The sequence below is a fragment of the Akebia trifoliata genome, chromosome 10 (assembly GCF_017979445.1).
Source record: "Akebia trifoliata isolate Shusen 1 chromosome 10, ASM1797944v1, whole genome shotgun sequence".
Lineage (NCBI taxonomy): Eukaryota > Viridiplantae > Streptophyta > Magnoliopsida > Ranunculales > Lardizabalaceae > Akebia > Akebia trifoliata.
Window position 1 is genome coordinate 2,875,187 of NC_141384.1, and position 21,536 is coordinate 2,896,722.

The 21,536-nt window shown below is 32.8% G+C and overlaps 3 protein-coding genes across 4 annotated transcripts; 2 read left to right on the forward strand and 1 right to left on the reverse strand.

Moving 5' to 3' along the window:
* Positions 1–975: 975 nt before the first annotated feature.
* On the forward strand, positions 976–6,277 carry LOC147392740 (uncharacterized). The gene is made up of 3 exons (XM_086456497.1): positions 976–1,287; positions 1,371–1,795; positions 5,286–6,277. Exons 1-3 carry the CDS (start codon positions 1,191–1,193, stop codon positions 6,018–6,020), a joined length of 1,257 nt encoding a protein of 418 aa, XP_086312623.1. The 5' UTR covers positions 976–1,190; the 3' UTR covers positions 6,021–6,277.
* Positions 6,278–11,357: 5,080 nt separating this feature from the next.
* Positions 11,358–13,668, forward strand: LOC147392741 (chaperone protein dnaJ 8, chloroplastic-like). 2 transcript variants are annotated; one of them, XM_086455745.1, is made up of 3 exons: positions 11,363–11,676; positions 11,749–11,817; positions 13,258–13,668. In XM_086455745.1, exons 1-3 carry the CDS (start codon positions 11,467–11,469, stop codon positions 13,450–13,452), a joined length of 474 nt encoding a protein of 157 aa, XP_086311871.1. In that variant the 5' UTR covers positions 11,363–11,466; the 3' UTR covers positions 13,453–13,668. The 2 variants fall into 2 exon arrangements, with proteins under 2 accessions (XP_086311872.1, XP_086311871.1); XM_086455746.1 differs by lacking the exon at positions 11,749–11,817 and having other exon boundaries at positions 11,358–11,676.
* Positions 13,669–16,875: 3,207 nt separating this feature from the next.
* Positions 16,876–18,889, reverse strand: LOC147392742 (uncharacterized). Its single transcript, XM_086455744.1, has 4 exons — positions 18,154–18,889; positions 17,713–17,783; positions 17,432–17,618; positions 16,876–17,338 (listed from the first exon to the last, which is right to left on the reverse strand). The coding sequence occupies exons 1-4, from the start codon at positions 18,268–18,270 to the stop codon at positions 17,090–17,092; spliced, it is 624 nt and encodes a 207-aa protein (XP_086311870.1). The 5' UTR covers positions 18,271–18,889; the 3' UTR covers positions 16,876–17,089.
* Positions 18,890–21,536: the final 2,647 nt, after the last annotated feature.

Here is a 21,536-nt window from a genome sequence, read left to right on the forward strand (position 1 = left end):
ATTTAAAACATGCAAACAATGTATAATATGATTGTAAGGGTAACAAAGACAATTTATCAGTTTCAGCAATGTGTAACAAACATGATTCAGCATCTAAACAAACAACTTTTTTAGCACTTAAATTCAGCGCTTATAAGTTTCAGCGCTTAATGCTATTCAGCACTTATTTTTTTCAGTTTAACAAACAGCACCTAAGTCCGATCCTACTTTTACAAGTTCAAAACATGGTTTTAAAACTCATCCGAGACCAAGATGTATTGTTCGAGTTAATTCAGTATCAAAGCTGAACGAGACGAACTCATAAAATATTTTTTTTTATCGAGATTTAGGATTCACGTTAAATTTTTTTATTTATTTTTTGAACAAAATGTCTCAAAAGCATCAAAAAATTCATTCGAGACGATTCAATATCAAACTTAGATAAGACGCGAAATCGAGTTTTCAAACCATGGATCAATATGAAAGTCCTAACCCTTGTTTTCACGCTTTAGTTGGATTTAAATCACCTTGGGTTCCTAATCAAATCGTGCACTCAGCCTGATGTATATATTATTCAATTCAAACGTACCACGTAGACACCTTTTTCATGAATAGGAAAGGAACACCGTACTAGATCTCGTCTCAGAAAGAAATTCAAAAGGCGGAGTTGGTGAGAGAGTTGTTTCTATTTTAAGATAGAATCGGTAAATAGCAATTAACTTTTAATATCTTAAAAAGATCCCAATTTCTAAAAAGGAATCCGAATCCGAATCTCTAACAAACAGAGAATGATTTTCTGTACGCCGCAAAAGCAGGAAACAGAACAGTTACCGACTTTATGTATGTTCTTCGTGACCTGTTGCTTTCTAAAGGCTTCATATCTAATTTGATGAAAAGGATTTTACATCAAAATTGATCGAAAAGGAGGTTTGGAGAGGGATTTTGTTTCAATTTTAAGAGAAAATCTATAACAAATGAAGAAATGATTTCTGCACCCCTAAATAGCGAACAGAGAACAGTTGCCAATTTCATGATTCCCACAACTTTGTATCTTGTTTGATGTGACGTGTTCACATCAAACTTGGACTTCCTACTTTCTTAAAAATAGCGAAAAAAAAAATTGAAACTTTCACAGTTTCTTTATTTCTTCCTGATTCTTCGCATGTTAAATCCTCAACATAAACCCTAATTTTCAGAGAATCTCTTTTGCCATGGATTTCAATTTACAAGAAGACGAAGAAAAATCTTCATCTATGTATTTATCTTCTTCAACCAGCGAAAACTACTTCACCGAACAAGCATTGCGAGGTACGGAACAAATCAAAACCCTTTTAGAAGAAATCAATCTTCAATCTTCGATTTTCTAAGTTTTTTTTTTTTGGTTGTTTTAGCGGGTTTTATAAGTGGTGATATTAGAAGAAACGATTTAATGATGAATTCGGATACTCTAAGGGAAGCGATTCAAAGGCAACTCGAGAAGGAGCGAATCAGAGAGGAGATTATTGCAGCAGAGATCATCCGTAAGAGAGAACTCGAAGCGGAGGTGAGAAGAGAATTAGCGATGGAGAGAGATGTAGCGATTCGTCGTGGAGAGGGATTTTCCTTGGTTGCGGCCGCATCGTCTCCTTCAATGTGGTCCGAACCTAGGGTTCCAATGTTACATCGTTTGAATGGGTTTGGCATTGAAGAAAGGTTGCCTCTTTCGGCTCGATCAGCCGAAGATGGAGTCAGTGAGAAGTTGCCGTTTCAGAGAAATCCCGAGATGGCTAAGGTGGCGGAAGTAAGTAAGGGGCAGATTGGAAAAGTTGTGTTCTTGGTGAGATATTGGTCTCTTATTTCTTCAATTTTTTTTCTTGTTTGTTAATCTGCATTAATCTTAAGTTTCTTTCTTTTTGATTTGTTGATTGGCTTGGTTGTTATGTTTAGACACCAAAAAAGATATTTTGAAAGCTTTAATCTGCTAAAGTTGTCACTTTTTGGCGATTAAACTAGTCAATTAGAACATTTATTAATTTTGTAGTTCCATCTTAGTTTGAAATCCAGTCATCTTTACATTATAATTAGAGGAAACTTCTTGAAAGTGTTATTGTGGGTATGCATTGCTATTTTTTACTTTATTTATCTTTTGAAGTTAATTTTCTTTCTTTTGTAGGTTGGTGTAGTTAACATGTTATATCTTATGGAGTTCTAGCTGCAATCAAGCTTTTTGGTGTGCAACTTAATTGACAATGTTTGTTGATTACATATATGGCTAAAATGAGTAAAATGCCCATTTTATTTTATTTTATTGTGTTGAGTGTAGTTTAACCTTTAGAGTGGATTCCACATGCTTCACCAGTATGGCTATCCCAGACTTAACTTTCAAATTGTTTTAGGTGGCTCTTGCAGCATTAATTGTAGAAATCAAACTAACTATGAAAGTAGATCCTTGAACAAGTATTTGAATATTGGGCTTAGTCCCATAGCTCAGCTGGTTTGAAAAATTGCCAAACAACTTCGAGGTCGTGGGTTTAAGTCCACCTTAACCCATCAAAAAAATATATATATACTTGAATAGATAAAGCCGAAGTTAAGATGCCAACTTGCTAAGTTGGTAAAGTCTGTATGTGGAAATATCATAGACCCCGGTTCATTACCTTGTTGCCTACCAAAAAATAGATAATGCTAAAATTTGGAAACATACTTTTTTGGTAGGCAACGGGTAAAGGCAGGTGTTGGACCCAAGTCTATGGTATAACCACTCGCAGACTTTACCAACTTACCCAATTGGCACCTTGTAATGGGCTGATGCAAATGCTGATGTATCCCCATAAGCATCGTCTTGTAAGATGGAAAGTCCCAATCGTAAAATATTCTCAATTTTAAGAGTAGTAGTTTTCTAAAGCCGTAGGTGATTTCTAGTTATTCCAATGTCAGGGAATGATTGAAGGGACATTTTCATGATATTTATGACGTTTAAGGAGTCTTGTGCTCCGATTGCTTTCAGAAACGATATTTCATTTAAATGAGCATTGGGTTTGATAACCAAATGCCCCATTTGCATCCCCAATGGTCCAGATACAATAGTTATTAGTGGTAATAGAAATCCAATAATTTTTTTTGAGCTGATTAGGCAGGTCATTCCTGTACTGGAAAACAAAATTTGTAAGATCACTCCATTTTGTAGTATTTCTTCTTCTTCTTCTTCTTCTTCTTCTTCTTCTATAAGCTTCTTTTGTTAAGGGCTAGTTTCTTCAAGAAGATGGAGTAGACTCCTTAATGACCAACATTTCCCGCAAGTATCTTTTCCAATAAGACTTCCTTCCATCTCAACATAAAGGAATCCTCTCTAAATGTGTGAAACCATGGATCATACCATACATTTGTTGTTTCCACTACCACCCAGCACTTGAGTGTAGATGGGTGTACGTTATGAACAAGAAATTTTTTTTGGTTGTGTTTTATAGATGGAAGATTCTAGTTTTTGTTGTGGTTTAAAGATGGAAGACACTCATTGAACCTCTATGCCATGAAACTGGCATGGTGCTTGCTAAATGAGTTCCAACAATCAAGTTCGAAAGATATTTGAAGAGCATAATTGACATAATTAAGAGAGGATGAGAATATTAAATGAACTTCGGTTTCCCTGGTGTTTTTTGCTTTACTTTTATGGGGAAAAAAGATGACTCTTGTCCAATTTACAATTAATTATAGGACACGGTACTTGCATGCTAAGCATGTGCATATGTGCTTGAATATAAATCCGATCAGAAGAAGTTTTTAGTTCTCAATAGGGTAAGTATGACATTAGCAACTTCCATAATCATATGATAAGTTTGGTGTGGTAAACTTCTTTGCTTATATTCTGGTGTTTGGAGGATGTTTCTCAAAAAAATTCGAAGGCATGTGTGTCCCAATGAGCTTCCACATGTAGGTGTTAGAATTTGACATGGCACCTCTGAAAGTGCTTCTTTTACATATTACCTCGCAATGTAATTTAGGTCAAGGTGAGAAAATGTAACAAAGTCCAAGTTGTGTTACTGATGTACCTCAGAAAATTACATTTGACCAAGGTAGATTTACCTATTAAATAAATGCACCTTGATCAACTAATTTGACCGGGGTAAAATGTTTAAGAATGATGATGCATGTCCGCTAATCAACTTTGATCGAGGTAGCATGGTTTATGAAACAATATGCCTCAGCTAAAGAATGTAAGCTGAGGTAAGGTAATCTATGTACTAGAGATACTTCAGCCAGCAAATCAGCTGAAGTTGAGAAAAGTAGAGAAGATGGAGACCTCGGCCTATTATACTTGATCAAGGTATATCTGTCTAAGAACAAAATTTCCTTGTTCAACCATTTTTTTTTCTGGGTAATATTATCTCTTAAGTGTTTCCTGATAATGTTTGTCAAGGAAATGTGTTATTTTAGGACTCACTCTAGGATGCATTATCTCAGCTCAATGATGCTAACCGAAATGATATAAAGCTTCTTCTTACCTTATCTCAGAAATTGGTTTTATGTTCTAGGTAGAGTAAACTTCAACTAGCAAAGCGTATATAGATCTGTTGTAAGGTGGTTGCTTGATGTACTCTGAACTAGCCAATGTTTACAAGTACAAAATAAGGTGGATCACACTTGATTGTTAATGTTGATCTGAAGGTAACATATGTGTAGTTTGGACATTATGGGTGGATTTTTTATGCTCCCCCCTCCTTATCTTTTAGTTATTTTTATATAACAGTAAGCTATTATAGGTTATTATGGGTACAAGAACATCTCTTTTTTCCTTCCATACAAATTAGATTTTTCTTTTCATTTCCTAAATATTTTATTTTTGTTCATTTTCACTAATTATTTATTTATTTTAAAGTTTTACCATTCATTCAAAAAGGAATTTTCATCCCACAGCACATTTGGAAATATCATCCTAATCAACCCTAAAATTATGTTCTGTTTCAAATCAGTGGTACACAATTTGAAAACCTGTTGTATTGATCACTCGACTGGATATTAATTAATACTGTCTTTTAATCCGTAGTTGTGGGCTCGAGTATTTTGAAGGATTAAAAAATCCCTTCAGAAACCAATGTTTTGGACCTTTTGTTTTCCAAAACTTATTTGACTATTGGTTTCTGTTAAAAAGAATCATAGAGAGAACACCATATGATGTTACCATGTACACCATTTCCAATATAGCTATTTTGGGAGGGATTGATTACTAAGACCGGATAAATTTTTTCTTACATGCCATTATTATAGCATATACAGAACTACTCCATGTGTGTCAAGTGATGGGACTGTTACTAGTTATTCTGTTGCAGGCGAAGCCCACAAGCCCTAATATTGCTGGGACAAAGAGGAAACTAGCAGCAATTGATGGAATTAATGAGCTCGTTATGGCCGCTTCCAAGAAGAAACCCCAAAAGGAGTGGAGTTGTGCTCTGTGTAAGGTAACTGCCACTAGTGAGCGAGGTCTCAATGAGCATTTCAGAGGGAAGAAGCACAAATCCAAGGAGGGAGAGCTTAGAGCAAATAGAAACGCAGGAAAGCAGAGTAGTAGCTCCAATTCGTCGCAAAAGAAAAATGACAAATCCATCAAACCTATAAAAATCAGTGGCATTCCAAACCCAAAACAAGAAGCAAAACCAGTGCTGGTTACAAAAAACCAGATGACAGAAGATTTGAAGAAAAATTTCAAATGTTGGTGTGAACATTGTCAGATAGGGTGCCACAGTGAAACTGTTATGGGGAATCACAAAAGAGGGAGGAAGCACTTGGCCCAACTGCAAGCAATGAAGCAAATTGGTGGGCTTGTTTCAACTGCTACTACAACTACAGATGCATCTGATGCTCATGGAGAAGTCCAATATAAAACCAAAGAGGCAAAAGAGGAAGTGATGGAAAATGAGGATGGAGTGGAAGTTGAAGAGGCAGAAGAGGAGACGACCAAAACAATGGAGTCGACGCGACGCAGAGTGGCAGAAGTAGAGGCAACTGAGGAGGAGCCAGAAAAGGACACTGGAAACAGTGTTGGAAACGAAACAACCTCTGATTGAGGAGTGGGTGTGAAGATGAAAGAGAAATATTGAGCAATGGATTTGGTAAGGGTTTTTTTTTTTTTTTGTGAGGTACCGACGTGCCATTCCATACTTAGGTAGATTAAAATTATGAAAATATTAAGCAACTTGTCAGACTTTGACATTTAGCTTATTTATAGTGCTGTAAACAAGGTCTTCTGTTTTTCGAAGCTTGGTCATCTTCTTCTTCTTCACGATCCTGCTGAGTCAATTGACATCACATTGGTTATGTTGCCTCTTGATACATCTGTTAGACCTAATTTGTTGAGGTCGCTATGTAGAACGGTGTCTCGTTCCTAATTTGTGTGCCATATAAAAAATGGCTTGGTTAGGATCCCAATATGTCTTAAACTCGTACCAAAACATGCCACGTAGATACCCATTCCCATTCTATTGAAACAGAACACCCTTCTGCATCCTGATTCAATTTGTTTCTGGGGGTAATTTAGAGTTTTTAGACAACGCCCATCTGGTTTAATGAATATTTGAATTTCTATTTTTTTCGGATTTTTAATAACATATTTTCTGTCTTCAAGATATATTTGGCTGAAGAATTTATTTCAAATTATTTTTAATATATATTTATAATTTTTAATAAAATACTTTCAGTCCAACATATTGCAATTTTTTTTAATTATAATAAATTTACAAGCATACCCTCAATGATTTGGGGAATATTAGTGTTATCCTTGTATTTTCGCAAAACTACAAAATAGTAGAAAATAAAATGAGCAAGAGAAAATCTGTAAAGATTAAAATAATTTATCATGTCTAATAAATAACACATTATTTATAAGAAGGTTGTGTATATAAAATATATATTTTTATTAATTTATTAAATCAATATAACAAAATAATTTTTCATGTTGCTCATGTAAAATAATATAAATTAATACATGTTATAATCAAGAACACTGTCATTTGAGATATCAGATTCATTTGAATTTTCATAAAAATTCTCATTTTTAAATATACACTTTTCACATAAACAATCAATTGACAATCATAGTCGTATCAAATTATATAAAAATTCATTGTTGAAACAACCATTGAAAAAATCACATTAATATAACAAATTCATATAGAATTCATCTTTGGCTCAACTGGCACCTCGCACCGAATATCAAAGTGTGCTTCCCAAATAAAGAGTTAGGGTAAGGTTTTGCACCCAAGGAATCATTATGCCCTGCTTAATGACCGAAGTCTGGTCTTAGTTGCCTGGATCAAAATTTCCCAGATATAAAGGTGATTTTGCAACTTATCAAATTATAAAGTTCAAATCAAACATATGCAAAATGTTATTACAAACACGTAAATAATTTCATAATCAATTCAGATTTTTATTTTATCCAATTTATTTATATAAATCACGCGTGATTTAAATAAAATCATATCATTTATCACTCAAGTAATAATATAATAAATCACAGTTTTCTCAAACGTTTGTCAATGTCAAGCATATTTAACAAATTTTGAACAACAATAGTTAAAACCTACATAACCGTAAAATAGAAAATGTTACTTGCTCTTTTGGTGAATGCCGATGCCACACCCCCATTTAAAATGATAAACCACTCGACCGATTTCCAAAGTTTATGTCTTTAGTTACCAAAAACATCATATCAATTAATATAATGTTTTTGGTTAACCAGAACCACAACTAATCCTTAGAAACCCAATAATTTATGATTAAGTTAGTTAAATCATCCAAATCAATTTTTTCCTAAACCCCCAAAACTACTTTCTAACTATCAATTAATTTAAACCTAACAACTCCATACCATTTAAACCACTAGAATTTATCAAAACATCAAGAATTCATTATTTAAAGAAATAAAGCACATCACATGTAAATTTTAGTCTAGAATGCTATAGATAATGTACTCTATAACGATAAAATATTATGTGATTTTGATGTACATAGTGGGAGTGTGGATGATGGATTTTGAATATAATAAAAGATGAGTTAATATTTTTGGGATTGGTTAAACATATGAAATATTTGTTGCAAAAATTATCTATCAGGTACAATTTTTCTATTTGCGAATTTTACGGGAGGTTTTGGCATTTAAAAAAAAAAATTCACACTATACTCGAGTTGTTTTGAGGATTTTAGTTTAACTCACTCGTGAGATTTGGATGATCCAGATTTCAGATCCCGAGGAGTGACAATTAATGTGTGCCCTAAGGGCACATGTTGAAATGTAATAAATACACCTTGGAAATAATGATATATAAAAATTATTGAGGGCATTTTCGGTACAAATTTTAATTTTCCAAGTATATTTATTGCACTGTAGCGTGTGACCTTGGGCACACGTTAACCTGATCCTAAATTTAATAAGAATAGTTTCAACTAATTCACAACGATTTTGACTTTGAAAAGTACTTTGTACCAAACCCCAAAGAGGAAAAAAAAAATAAAATAAAAAATTACTTTGGCACACGCCCATGAAACTCCCTAACGTGTTTGCTCACAGGCCAACAAATATTTGACATGTGGCATAAATCACATCAATAATAAAGAAAATTTCTCTCTCGTGCCCACTGCCCACATTTTTCTTGTTTTTAAATTTCAAATCATAACAAATGTCGTTGGGCCCACATTGATTATCACATTGACAATTCAACAACACCGTCTTTTAGATTTTATGAAAATATTCATGTTGTAAATAAAAAAATTTAAATTTTTTTTTAACTTGATCCAAAGTGTTAAAAATGAGCATCTAAAATTAAAAATAAAATTCAATGATAAAAAATAACTATTTTTTTAATTATTTATTTTAAATTCATATAATTTTATCCTCTATAATTCTATTGTATCGGATCACATTTTTGAATGCCTCAAGTTGGTCAGATCATAAATTTTTTTTTTTTTTTTCACTATGGATAGAAGAGAGAAAAATGCTTAAGGGTGTTGGCTGAAAATCACATCATATTATCAAAATTCAAAAAGAAAGTAGACTAAAATGCATATCATATAATTGTGAATATCTTATTAAAATTCACAATATATATATATGGGATAATTCATGAGACATGTAAATATATTGATTTTTCACAATATGGGTTAGAGCTTTTGGATTGAGCTGATTTTTTGCGAGGATGGTCACTATGATGAGAAGATCATCCTCACAATAAATCAATTCAATCTGAAACTTCTAAAACCATCAAAAGTGATTTACAAATTATTGGTAAAAAATCGCTGGTCCACATTCTAAATCACTTTTAATTGGGTTAGAAGTTTTAGATTGGATTGATTTTTGTTTATCGGATGATCTTCCCATCATAGATATCATCCTCACAAAAAATTAACTGAATCCGAAAATTCTAACCCATATTTTGAAAATTTATTAATGTTACATTATTTTTACACATGTCCCTTGATCCGTTGCCATATATATATATGTTGGACTAAACCCTATGATCCGAAGTATAAATTTAGCAAGAACACAAGAATCTCACACGACATAAAATATATGTGATTTGGTCAAAGATTCGACATACGCCCATGGGCGAAAACGGCGATTTCACTATATTAATTAAAGAAGAACACGATTACAATTTCTCTCTATCTCTCGTGTATTTCTCACCCCCTTTAGGATTTCATCTCTTACCTTTTATATACTTAGGATTACAAAGAGGTTAAACGGGTTGGATCCAAAGCCAAACTAAATGGTCCCAATATTTTATCCGGGGGTGAAATCTCGCACATTACCAATTAAACGAGTCATGTAGGTCGTTAACGGATCTCAAAAGATCCAGGTTGAATTCACAACAACCCTCCACATACAAGAATAGAAGACATAACCAACAATATAATATTTAAGATTGTACAAGATATAATATTTAAGATTGAAATCCAACTTTTAGATTTGACCTAAAATAGAATAAAATAAACACGAATGTGTCAATGTTTTGTGGATTTATAAAATTCAAGGTTGTATTAGAGTTGGGATAAAAACCTCATAATTACCATGTTACCAATATAAACATGGTTTAAATATAATTACACTTTATCAATTTCAATTCCTGTATTTCTAAACTATTCAATTAAAAATAGAATTTTCAAATAACATACATATTACATGATGTGCAATTAAGTGGAGGTTGAAGAGCTTGAGATGATTGGTTTTTTAAAGAAAAATTTTAAGTTGTAAAATCATGTAATTTTTACCGATTTTGTAGATATGAGGTAAAAAAAATGAAGATGAATAAGAAATTAAAAAGAATGTGAAGAAGACAAAGATTAATGCCGACCAAAACATTTTTATTTTTATTTTAAATGAGATTAAGGCATAATCACATTTTTTTTATATTTCCTTTTGTTCTTATTGACTAGAGGACTTGAACCCTCGACCAAAACATTGTTACAAAGCGATTGAGAATAGTTCAAAGTCATATTGTTTGACTTTGACTAGCAATAATATGGGTACTCAACTACCCACAAGCGTGTGCCACGTTTCTTTTCTTTGAAAGACTGTACATAAACTTTTTGGTATTTTGTAAAACAGTAAAGTTAACAGCCAATGACGTGTCAGCGAAAGCGAGCTTAAGCACATAGTTTATCCTCGAGAGGATTTCGCATCGTTCTCTGCTTCGGATAAGACCTCCACCTCAATAATATGAGAATTTCGAACCCATAATATAAACGAATCCCATTAAAAATAGAAGAAAAAACTATTTAAAGATCCCTTTGAAGGAGGGATTTTTTTAAATAATTCCTAAGTTTTGGGTGGCTCTTAATAATTAATTTAATATATAATTTTTTTTTAATAATCTCTTAATCTCTTCTCATGTTTATGATATTTTTGAAATATTCAAATTATTTTTTCTCGTCTTCTTTATTTTTCAATGACGATTAAGCACGATCTTTAATCATGAATGATGAATAAAGAATGACACTCTCTTAATAAATATTTAAAATAAATATAATATTATTTTTTATTTATCATTCATGATCTAAAATTGTCGAAATGATCGTAATCTCAATTGAAAATCTTAATTATATGAAGAATATGAAAGAAAAAAAAAAAAAGTATTTTCAATATTTTAACGACATTATAAACATGAGAATGTGAGATTAGATCAAGGGACTATCAAGAAAAGAAAATTTTACAAAATGAATTATTTAGAAAAAAATTCCTTCACGAAGGTCCTTTAATTAATTTTTCTAAAATTGAATAAATAAAGTGAACAAAAAGAAAAGGGTGTGGGTCCCACCATCCACCAACCCATCCCCGAATTAATCAATAATTCAAACTTCGAAGAAGAGCTCCATTATTCAATTAGAAAATCATCTACGCTTTCTATCTCTCTATTTATATATATATATCAAACGCAGACAAAGAGGAGAGATTATTGAGTGCTTCTTCGATTTTTTTTTTTTTCCACTTTAATTTCATATATTAGAGTTTGATCAACGATGGTGGCGATTGCTTTTGGGATGATTAATGGCGGATCATGGTTTCAGAGCTATTGTTTGAAGAATAATAGGAAGGCTAATAATAAGAGGTTTTGTTGTTCTTCTTCTTCATCTTCGGGTAGTCTCACGGAGCAGTACAAAACGCTTAGAATCCAACCTGGTTCTTCAGAGACAGAGATCAAGAAAGCTTTCAGACAGCTTGCTTTGCAGGTCCATCTCTCTCTCTCTCTCTCTCTCTCTCTCTCCTCTTGATTCGAAATCTTTTCTTTTTCTTTCTCACAGTATCATCCGGATGTATGCAAAGGAAGCAATTGTGGGGTCCAATTTCACCGTATTAACGAAGCTTATGATGTACGATCCCTTTACCCTTTAGATTTTTATCAATTTTAATGTCATTGTCAATAATAAATTTTAACAAATCTACCTCAAAATTTGTGAAATAAGTTCGCAAATGATTTTTGTTATTTTGATGAAAACAGAAATACAAATCTCAGTATTTTCCTCAGATTAACTGTCAAGTATAAAGTATAAAATAGTGACGTTTGTTACTTTTCTTTACTCTGGACTTCGCATTTTATCAGTTGAGAAAATTGTTTTGACGATGATTTTGTTTGTGTTTGATCTTCTTTAGATTTTTCTTCTCTCCGGATTTTGTGTTTTTATCGATTGAAAAAATTTTCTTGGCTTCCGAAATGATTTATGCTTGATCTTCCCTTTAATCTGAGTCCGGATTTTTGAAGAACTTTGTTTTATTTTTGAAGGAGGACGTAAGAATTTCTTTTTCTCTAGAGGGAAAGTTTTTGTCTTCTCACAAAAGGTGATTCAAATCCCCTCTAAATAAGGGAGATTTTGGATTTATAGATTTAAAGATAATTTAAAATTTCAATTATGACCCAATTTAGAGAACTTTGATTTGTTAATGTAAAGGTTAAATTCCTCCAAATTGGATTTTAAGGATGGGCGAAACTCATTTATTTGGATATAAAGTCCAACATTTAATGTGGATCACTTAAATTTGTTTAAGTCGTGGGTTTTATCTGCAAAAACCGCAACCCATGACTTAAAAGATCTTTTCCCAATTGGGATACGTAAATCCAATTATGACTTTTGAAAATTTTATTTTGATTTATAAAATTTATAAGGACCTTCTTAAAATTTTGATGCCAACCGTCAGAAATCCTTTCATCGTAAAAAAAGACTTCGAGATGTATAAACAAGATCTTGAGGACTTGTTTTGTGCATCTCGAGGTCTTTCTATGGTGGATGAGGCTTAGAAAGGTTTTTTTTTTCCTCATTGTCATGGTAAGACTAGTTAGACTCTTTAATGTTATGTGAATAAAATCCCTAACAAGGTCTGTTCGATTTTCATGAAAATTGATCTTCCCTCGAAATCATTTTGAAAATCAATTTATTCCTTATGTATTTAGGTTTAAGAATATCATCCACTTTGAAGCCTTATCCTAAAGATTTGGTGTCAACTAAACAAATTATGTTAAGATTTTCTATTATTGAAATAGAGTTCATATTTTTATTTTTATTTTTTTACTTTCTCCATCTACATTATTTTTTTCAAAAGAATATTTCTTCTAATTATGATTATAATTGACCTTTATCTTTTTAAACTAATTCTTACATTTTTCAGAGTAACTTTATCTTTTTTTAGCCGTTCACTTGTTCATCTTAACATCCTCATCTCTACAATCATAAACGATTCATTGACACATCGTGATTTACGAGTCACACATGTACATTTGATAATTATTGATTGGGCTGCTTTGTGATACAATGCAGGTTGTGATGAGCAATTTGAGAGGGGAATCTAATGCCATGAACTTATTTGAGTCAGACGATAATAGCTACAATGACAATGATGATGAGTCGATGAGGGGCATGTGTGATCCAGATTGGGATTTATGGGAGGAATGGATGGGGTGGGAAGGGGCAGGTATCCGCGACTATTCGTCCCACATCAACCCCTATATCTAAACCCATCCCTGCATCTACTTCGCCTACAAGATACTGTGATGAATAGAGCCCCCCAAGTACATAATTCTCATTTGTAAATATATAGACCACATATGATAAGATGCATTATTACCTCAAGCCCTCAAGAGGCTTTGCATTTTAAAATAATAAAGTGGTTTAAGACAATGTTTGTATTTCCGTATAATGTAATTATTATTTGCATGGTATTACTGTTAATTCTTTTTTTTTTTTCAGACGACTTTTTAAGGTCTTTACAAATTTCATAAATAAAAATGAAGTCCCTAAGATTAAAAATAGGCATTCAAATTGAATCCATTAACTGAAAGCATGTCTCCTACAAGCCTGAGTTTAAAGTTTTCATAAATATAGCCTATAGCCCAATATATCTAAGTGATTCACATTAAATATTGGGTCCTACACTCAAAATAAATGAATTTAAGCCCACCAATGATCCATAGAATCCTTGAAATTGAATTTGGACAAATTTAACATTTAAACAAACCAATTAAATCTATTTAAGTTAAGGTATAATTGGAAAGCTAAATTATTTTTAAATCTATAAATACAAGAACCGCTCTTATTTGAAAGGGATCTAGATCACTTTCTCTCAGAAGATAGAAACTCTTCTTCTAGAGAAGAAGAAACTCTCTAGTCCTCCAGAGACAAAACAAAGTTCTTCAAAAATTTGAACTCCGATTAAAGAGAAGATCAAACATTAAGTCTTTCTCCGAAAGTCAATAAATCATTCTCAGTCAATAAAATATGAAGCCCGGAGAGCAAAAAACCTACGAAAAATCAGGCACAAACAAAATCATCGTCAAAACAACTTTCTCAGTCGATAAAACGCAAAGTCCGAAAAGTAAAAAAGCTACAAACGTCACTATTTTGTACTTAATTATTCATTAGAGGAAAATACTAAGTACTCTCATTTTCATCAAAATTAATATAAAATCACTTGCGATTTTAATTCACAAATCTCAAGGTAGATTTGTAGAAATTTACTATCGATAACTCTTATCTCAGATGAGATTCACTGAGTCATCTCTTGTTGTTCTTTGAAAATTTCACCAAACCAATTGATTTTTTGAAACCCTATTTTTATGTTTTGGAGCAAATTCCATTTCTTTTCTTCACTCCTCCCTATTTACATATCAAAAACTACAGCCGAATTCTCGTCCCAAAAACAAAACTCAAATTGTCCCCAAGCACATGCCTGCCTACATTTTGATAACATTCATTCAATTCCTTGACTCATGCCATGCCTACATTTTGATAACATTCATTCAACTCCTTGACTTATTTCAACCTCATTCTATTCTTGCATCACAAGGATCAACCATCAGAATCTTATCCTCGCATGAGGAATGAAATTGGACACTAATGTCATTCCTCAAATCATGTGGACCATGAGAAAAAAATTCAATGTTTTGCTCTGAAAATTGAATTGGATTGGGATGTCTTTGTACTTCAATTCTATCCTGTAACAGCACATCCTTCAACCGTACACTAAATGTGAATATGATCTCTGCACAACGGAACCACAATCTTGTTGTCAACCAAGATGAGATGACTCATCCGAGACAACTTGATCTTGTCGATGAACAAAACGACAAGTCCAACCAAGATTTGAAACCATGCACCTAATAATAGAGAAACCCAGAAAGAAAGAAAAAAAAAAGAGACAAGCCATCATCCCCAATCAAGGTTTAAAGTATTGAAATCATCATGTCTTGGCTCATACAGGGATGGAACTTAGACCAAACCAGCCAAAGATGGAATACCATGTATCCATGGGCAGAGTTTTACCAAGAAATAATATTTTGCTTATTCCTATAATCCTGAATGCGATACTTAAATATTATTTTGCTAAGCAATGATATATACAAACTATTATTATGGGTAGGGCATCATCCACCAACTACACTAATGGAAATCTGACGTTTGAAAGACACGTTCGATCTCCATAATAACAAAATTTGGAGAAAAACAATTAAGTGTTACTAAACATCATGATGGATCTTGGCCAAGCAGAGCCATATTTGCCAAATCTGTCAGCCACTTGATTAGCACCTTTATCTACAAATATGAGATCTTACACCAAAAATAGGAAAACTAAACAGAAAGCCCACTAAATAGTTTGGCATACACAATAAGGATTGAAGAAAAGTCGTCGGTAAAGAGTGATTTGATGCTAGTTGAAGGCTACAAAATAAATAAATAAATAAATAGATACTGTAGAGGGTAAAAGCTGTAACAGGTCTGGGCTGAGCAGATGCCAACATCCAAAGGAGAGTAGGGGTTGGTTAAATAGGACTCCATGATTTGATCCCGAATCGGGAGGAGCAAAATCAGGAACCCAGATTCGAGGGCGTATCCTATAAATAGAATTAAGATCGAATGGGAAAGGATTCTGCCCTTTTCAATCGAGTATCAACACCATAGAAAGTATTCTTCTTCTTCTTCTTCTATAAAACCTTACTTAATCATCAGAGGAGTTTTGGCAAGTACCACACTGGTGCTCGAAGGCAAACAGAGCTGGGAGCATTCCCTCAGGGCTGCAAGACTGAGTTGATAGAGGTAACTCAGATCCACCTCTACAGATACAAAACCTGAAGGTATAGCTCGGGACGTGAGAGATGAAGTAAAAATCATGCAGCCAAACCTAGCACATTAATAAGAAATAAGGGGAAATGTAACTAACATTATTTGATAGTGAGTACTTTTTTCTGTACAACAACAATGGCCTTATCCCAAAGATTTGGAATTTGCTAAACAAATCCTATCCCTCCATTTCACTCTATACAAACCCAATTCTTCTGTCATTAAGAGAGTTCCTTTCTATTGTCATTCTCGACATCTACGTTCTTTTGAGTCCCTCTCTCTTTTAGGGCCTTCAGCTTCAATATTTCTTCTAAGAGGGCCTGGAATCAGAATTTGTTAAACATTTCCTAACCATTCCAGCCAAAAATAAAAAAATAAAGATTGATGAAAGCAAGGTTGGCCGAGATGACCAATCAAGCACAAACCAGTTACAAAGGATTAATCTCAATAAGTACCATTCCAACCAACTTTCTCTTAGTTTATCGTCTATTGGAACTACACCTGCATTTTTCCGAATGCATTCATTTATAATTATATATTTCCTAGTCTTTCCACTCATCCATCTCAACATCCTCATCTCTACCGCTCAATTTATTAACACGGTGCTTCTTGACTGCCTTACATTGAGCTCCATAAAGCATAGCCTCTCAATCGCAAGTGAAGCTTGTTCCGTCCTGTGATCTATAGTATAATTCTTCTTGCATAAAAATTAAGATCAAATTTGAAAGTAAACCATAGGAACTTGAGTTTAGGCTCTTACGAGACCACATAAATCTTTGGGGATAAAGCTTTGGTTTTGATAAAACGATGATAATAGTAATACATACAAACAGAAGTTTAGAAGGTATTATTAATTAACACTAATTTCCTTTCTAATCAACATTGTTCTTGCACAAATTTCATGTATATAGAGATATAAACAAGAGAAGAAAAACACAAGAACAAAGAAGAATGTAAAATAAAACATTGCAAGGACATATAAAGCTTTCCTTTCACATTCAGAAATGGCTTCTATGAGAAATTATAGAAGAGAAATTCAAACCCTCAAAGCCACCGGATCCTGCCATGAAATCTTCCTCTTCCCCCCACGTTTCGAACCTTTCTCAGTATCTCTACAAACTGATAATTTCAGATCACTGGGCGGAGGTGGCGGGGGCATCAGAAGCTGTTTATCAACGCGAACACCAGCCGAAGACTTCACACCAACCAAAGACTTCTTTGAGCTCTTCTCCTTTATTGGTCGTTCCGAAACACCCTGAAATTCCCCTGCTTCTTCTACTTCATTCTACGCAGAAAAAAGGGATTTAACAACATCAAAACAAAGAAAAAATTGTGCTAATTTTGGGAATTTAAGGGATTAAAATGCCACATTAGTTACCGAAATCTGGTTCAAGTCCAGGAGGGGATAAGAATTTGGCAAAGCAGCTTCTCGTTCTCTGTAACTCCTCCCCTTTGTGAAAGATTCCCTACGAGGCTCGGTAATTTGGGTACGAGCTAGATCTAGCCCTAATTGAGGTTTGGGAGTTTGAATTTCCATTAAGTGTTGGTATCTTCGCCTCAAGAATCTGAAAATTAAGGGAAAAATAGAATCCAAGTTTTGATTTTGTTTCTAAAGAGAAAAGCTGCAATCTATCAGAAATTAAAGAGAAAAAAACATACCGAACTTCAGCCAAGACCGTTTGTTTTCTCTGTTTCGCTTTCTTTAATTTCTTCTTCGTCGCATTGGTTTCCTATATAATAAAAAAAACTCAAAATTTAAGATTTTTGCCCTTCGATGATATAATCAAAGATCAAAACTTCAACAAAAACCCCAAAATCTCAAACAACCGGCAGAACCCATTAAAGAAAAAGCCGAAATCGAGAAAACCCAGAGGGGTTTTTATCAAATCTTAAAGAAATCTGGAAGAAACAACCAAATCAAAAATCAAAACTTCAACAAAAACTTAAAATCTCAAACAACCGACCGAACCCATTACGGAGAAATAGAATAAAAGCAGAAATTGAGAAAACCTGGATGGGTTTTTTTAGAAATTGTAGATCTAACATCAAAAGATAAGAAAAAACAAGAATCATGAAAGAAAACCCTTAATTTCATCTCACCTTCTGTAACTCAACGTAATCTTGCAAGAGACCTTGATGCTTAAGCCTGATTCTAGCTTCTTCATCAAAGACGTAAGGAGGAGAAGAAGAAGAACCGATCTGAACCCTTTTCAACATCTTCAACAGAGAATCTCAAAACCCTAAGAACTCAAAGAAGGAAAGAGAGAACAAAGAGATAAATAAAGATAAGAAAAAAAAAAGAGAGAGAAGGTTCTGGTTCTCTCTGTCCTGGTTTTTCTCTGTAACTCTCTGACCAAAACAACCCAAAAAGCCCATATAACTCGGATAATAGTATTTTGATTTGAACGAGAGTGTTGAAATGTAGAGAGAGAAGAGAGATAGAGAGAGAAGAGGAAAGAAGATTTTTTTGGGAGGTTGCAGAAGGGTATTTGTGGGAAGTTGGTATTTAGGTGTGTTGGTTTGGTTGGAAGACATTTGAAGACATCTTTCCTTCTTTCTCTCTCCATCTTCTCTCTATCTTTCCTTCTTTCTTTTTTGTTTTTCTTCTCACATAAATTTTGGTCCAGCTGGGCCATTAGAAGAATAGAGAGAGAGAGAGAGATAGGTCTTGTTGGGTGGACTCTTTAAGGTGTTTGTAGTTTCCTTGTTTCTTCTCTTCTTTCTTTGTTGGGGTTTGCTTGGTTTTGATGGATTGGAGAGAGAGAGAGAAGAATTTGTGAATGTGAATGTGAAGGGGAGATGAAAAAGCAAGAAAGATAAATGGTTTGCTGTTTTTCTGAACTATTGCAGTTGATGCTTTGTACCTTAAATGAGACTTTGTCTCATGTCTTCGGTGGTGGAGGGGATTTGAATTTTTTATTATTTTATTTTATATGTATTGAAATTACTAATATAACCCTTTTAGGTCACATTTTATTAATTTTGAATTATTACTTTTATTAGGTTAAAAAAACTTAGATTTAATACTCATAATAAATTATCAATCTACTCTAAATATATCTCTTTCTTTCATTTTCATCCATTGTAATAAAAAAGATAATTTTCAGATATATTGTTATGATTTTAATTTAGTTAAGATGTCAAAATATCAATTAAATAAAATTATTAATCTTATCTTAAGTGTTTTGATATTAAAATAAATTGACTTAGAATTGAGATAATCAATTTTAATTATAGTGAAACATTGATTCATAACATTAATTGATTTTGAGAAAAAGTCATGATTTTCTAATTCGAAAATTTTCATTTGATCTGTACACTGTTGACATGGAGAGGATATAGAACCATAGATCTTTTTCTTAGAGATGCACAAGGAAAACAATCAACGATTCTATGCTTTTACCATGTCAATTGAGTACGAATCGAGTGAAAATTTTTAAGTCAAAAAATCATTAACATTTGAGAAATACTAATATTTATAACAATTATTTTAAAATTGGTTAATTTAGTTAAAAAAATTATCAAGTTAGATTAACAACTCCACTGAGTTATTCAATTATGCATATAATTATTGTTTTTTTTTAATAAAAAAAATAATATTTATAAAGTCTTGGGTATTAAGATTATGCTTATAAACCAACAATAAATTTGAAAAAAAATATAATAATTACAATTTAAAGGTAGAAAGAGAAATTTTGTTGCAAAATATCTTATTTTTTTTATGAAAATGAAGGGTATTTTGGTACATAAACTCATTGTAGGGCTTATCAGACCTTGTGAAGTAGGGTTAAGACATGAAATAAAAAATAAAAAAAAGCTGGTAGGAATTTGGTTTCCTTCTGTAAAACTTGTCCTTTTTTTATATTTTAATAATTTTGTTGGGTCTGTGAGGGTGACAGAAGGGGAAGAGATGGAGAAGAAAAGAAAGAAAGAAAGGATTGGTTCAACCTCCAATGACTTTTCTTTCGTCTTCCATCCTTTATTATTTCTTAAGCACTGATACGGACATGTGAGGGAGACAGGCAGAGAGAGTGGAAAATTAATTTTTTTTCTCTGTGTCTTTAATGGTAATTAGAAACTTTTGAGGTTTGTTAAGGTATATAAGTAATTATGTAGGACTTTTCTAAAAAAACATTTACTTTTCAACGAAAGAAAATTCGAATCTCAGGTCCGCTTTAAATCGCGTCAACTGCGGAGGCAGAAGAACCCAACCAATAAAGAGTGAAACCTAACTTTAGCGGACAACTTACGCAAAACCAGATCTGTGCTCCGAGATGATTCGGTCGGCTCACTCGAGACCGAGATGACTCGGATGATCTTAGACAAGTTGGACCTTTTAATTTTAAATCGATTTATATTATAAAAAATATATTAAAACTTAATAGTCACATTTTAGTAGAATAATGATTTTCTAACGCCACTCTACACAAGCCCCTGACTTGGTATATGTTAGAATCCTATATTATTTTTCTCGAGATACATAAATGTATATATTTATGAGGATGTACAATTGTGTATCCTGAGGGAAAAATCTATGATTCTAAGCCATGCCACATTACAGGGTGTATGATTAAATGAGTCGGGATTTTTTTATGCCCCCTCTAACATGCACCCTTGACGTGGTATGGGTTAGAATCATAGATTTTTTCTTCGGGATACATAATTGTATATCTTCATAAATATGTGTAATTGTATATCTCGAGGAACAAAATCTATGGTTCTAGCACATGCCACACCAGGAGACGTTAGAAAATCATTATTCTTTTAAATATATGCTTAAATAAATTCTAAAATATTAGGACAATGTACAACTCATGTAAGGATTGAAATTCTACTAAAAAAACAAAATAGATTAGGTAAGGTTAAGATTTTTATCTTTATGTCAAAGAATAACAAACATTTCAACTAAAATCTATCAAAGAGATATTCTGAAAAACATGGAAATAAAGTTGGACATGAGCCAACTTAAAACAATTTTAAGGGAGTATAGTCTTGAAGGGTTTCAAAGAGGGAAAGATGTTATAAAAAATAAAAGAACTAAGAAATAAAATAATGTAAATATTGTGAATAGTGGTTACCTGTTTGATGTGACGCAGAAGAAAAATAGCAAGAAAATAAAGATTAGACCAAAGAACACAAAGATTTACGTGGTTCAGTAACGATACTTACAACCACAAGTAAATTTTCACTATGAGATCAAATAGGGAACATTTGAGCTCTAATCCCAAACCCAAATCCTAAAATCCTTGTATGCCGCTCTCCCTATTTCTTTAAACCCCTAGATGAAGAATACCTAATTCATAAAAAATCATCCCATAAGTTATTATTTATAGGGTTTCTAAAAGAAAACTTATCATAACCGTTAGATTAAAAATCTATCTAATGGTTGGGATAAAATACATAAATAACAATAAAATTGTAAACAATACCTACCATTTTTTAGGAGAAATAAGAGTGTTTAAAAAATTAATCAACATAAAAAG

What these genes read in the sequence shown, in the direction of transcription:
- LOC147392741 (XM_086455745.1), top strand. Translation starts at nt 11,467, where the DNA reads ATGGTGGCGATTGCTTTTGGGATGATTAATGGCGGATCATGGTTTCAG. An exon ending in TCAGACAGCTTGCTTTGCAG is followed by an intron (nt 11,677 to 11,748) that starts GTCCATCTCTCT and finishes TCTTTCTCACAG; the next exon opens with TATCATCCGGATGTATGCAA. An exon ending in GTATTAACGAAGCTTATGAT is followed by an intron (nt 11,818 to 13,257) that starts GTACGATCCCTT and finishes GATACAATGCAG; the next exon opens with GTTGTGATGAGCAATTTGAG.
- LOC147392740 (XM_086456497.1), top strand. Translation starts at nt 1,191, where the DNA reads ATGGATTTCAATTTACAAGAAGACGAAGAAAAATCTTCATCTATGTAT. An exon ending in CACCGAACAAGCATTGCGAG is followed by an intron (nt 1,288 to 1,370) that starts GTACGGAACAAA and finishes TGGTTGTTTTAG; the next exon opens with CGGGTTTTATAAGTGGTGAT. An exon ending in TTGGAAAAGTTGTGTTCTTG is followed by an intron (nt 1,796 to 5,285) that starts GTGAGATATTGG and finishes ATTCTGTTGCAG; the next exon opens with GCGAAGCCCACAAGCCCTAA.
- LOC147392742 (XM_086455744.1), bottom strand. Translation starts at nt 18,270, where the DNA reads ATGTTGAAAAGGGTTCAGATCGGTTCTTCTTCTTCTCCTCCTTACGTC. An exon ending in ACGGTCTTGGCTGAAGTTCG is followed by an intron (nt 17,619 to 17,712) that starts GTATGTTTTTTT and finishes CTTAATTTTCAG; the next exon opens with ATTCTTGAGGCGAAGATACC. An exon ending in TGGACTTGAACCAGATTTCG is followed by an intron (nt 17,339 to 17,431) that starts GTAACTAATGTG and finishes TTTTCTGCGTAG; the next exon opens with AATGAAGTAGAAGAAGCAGG.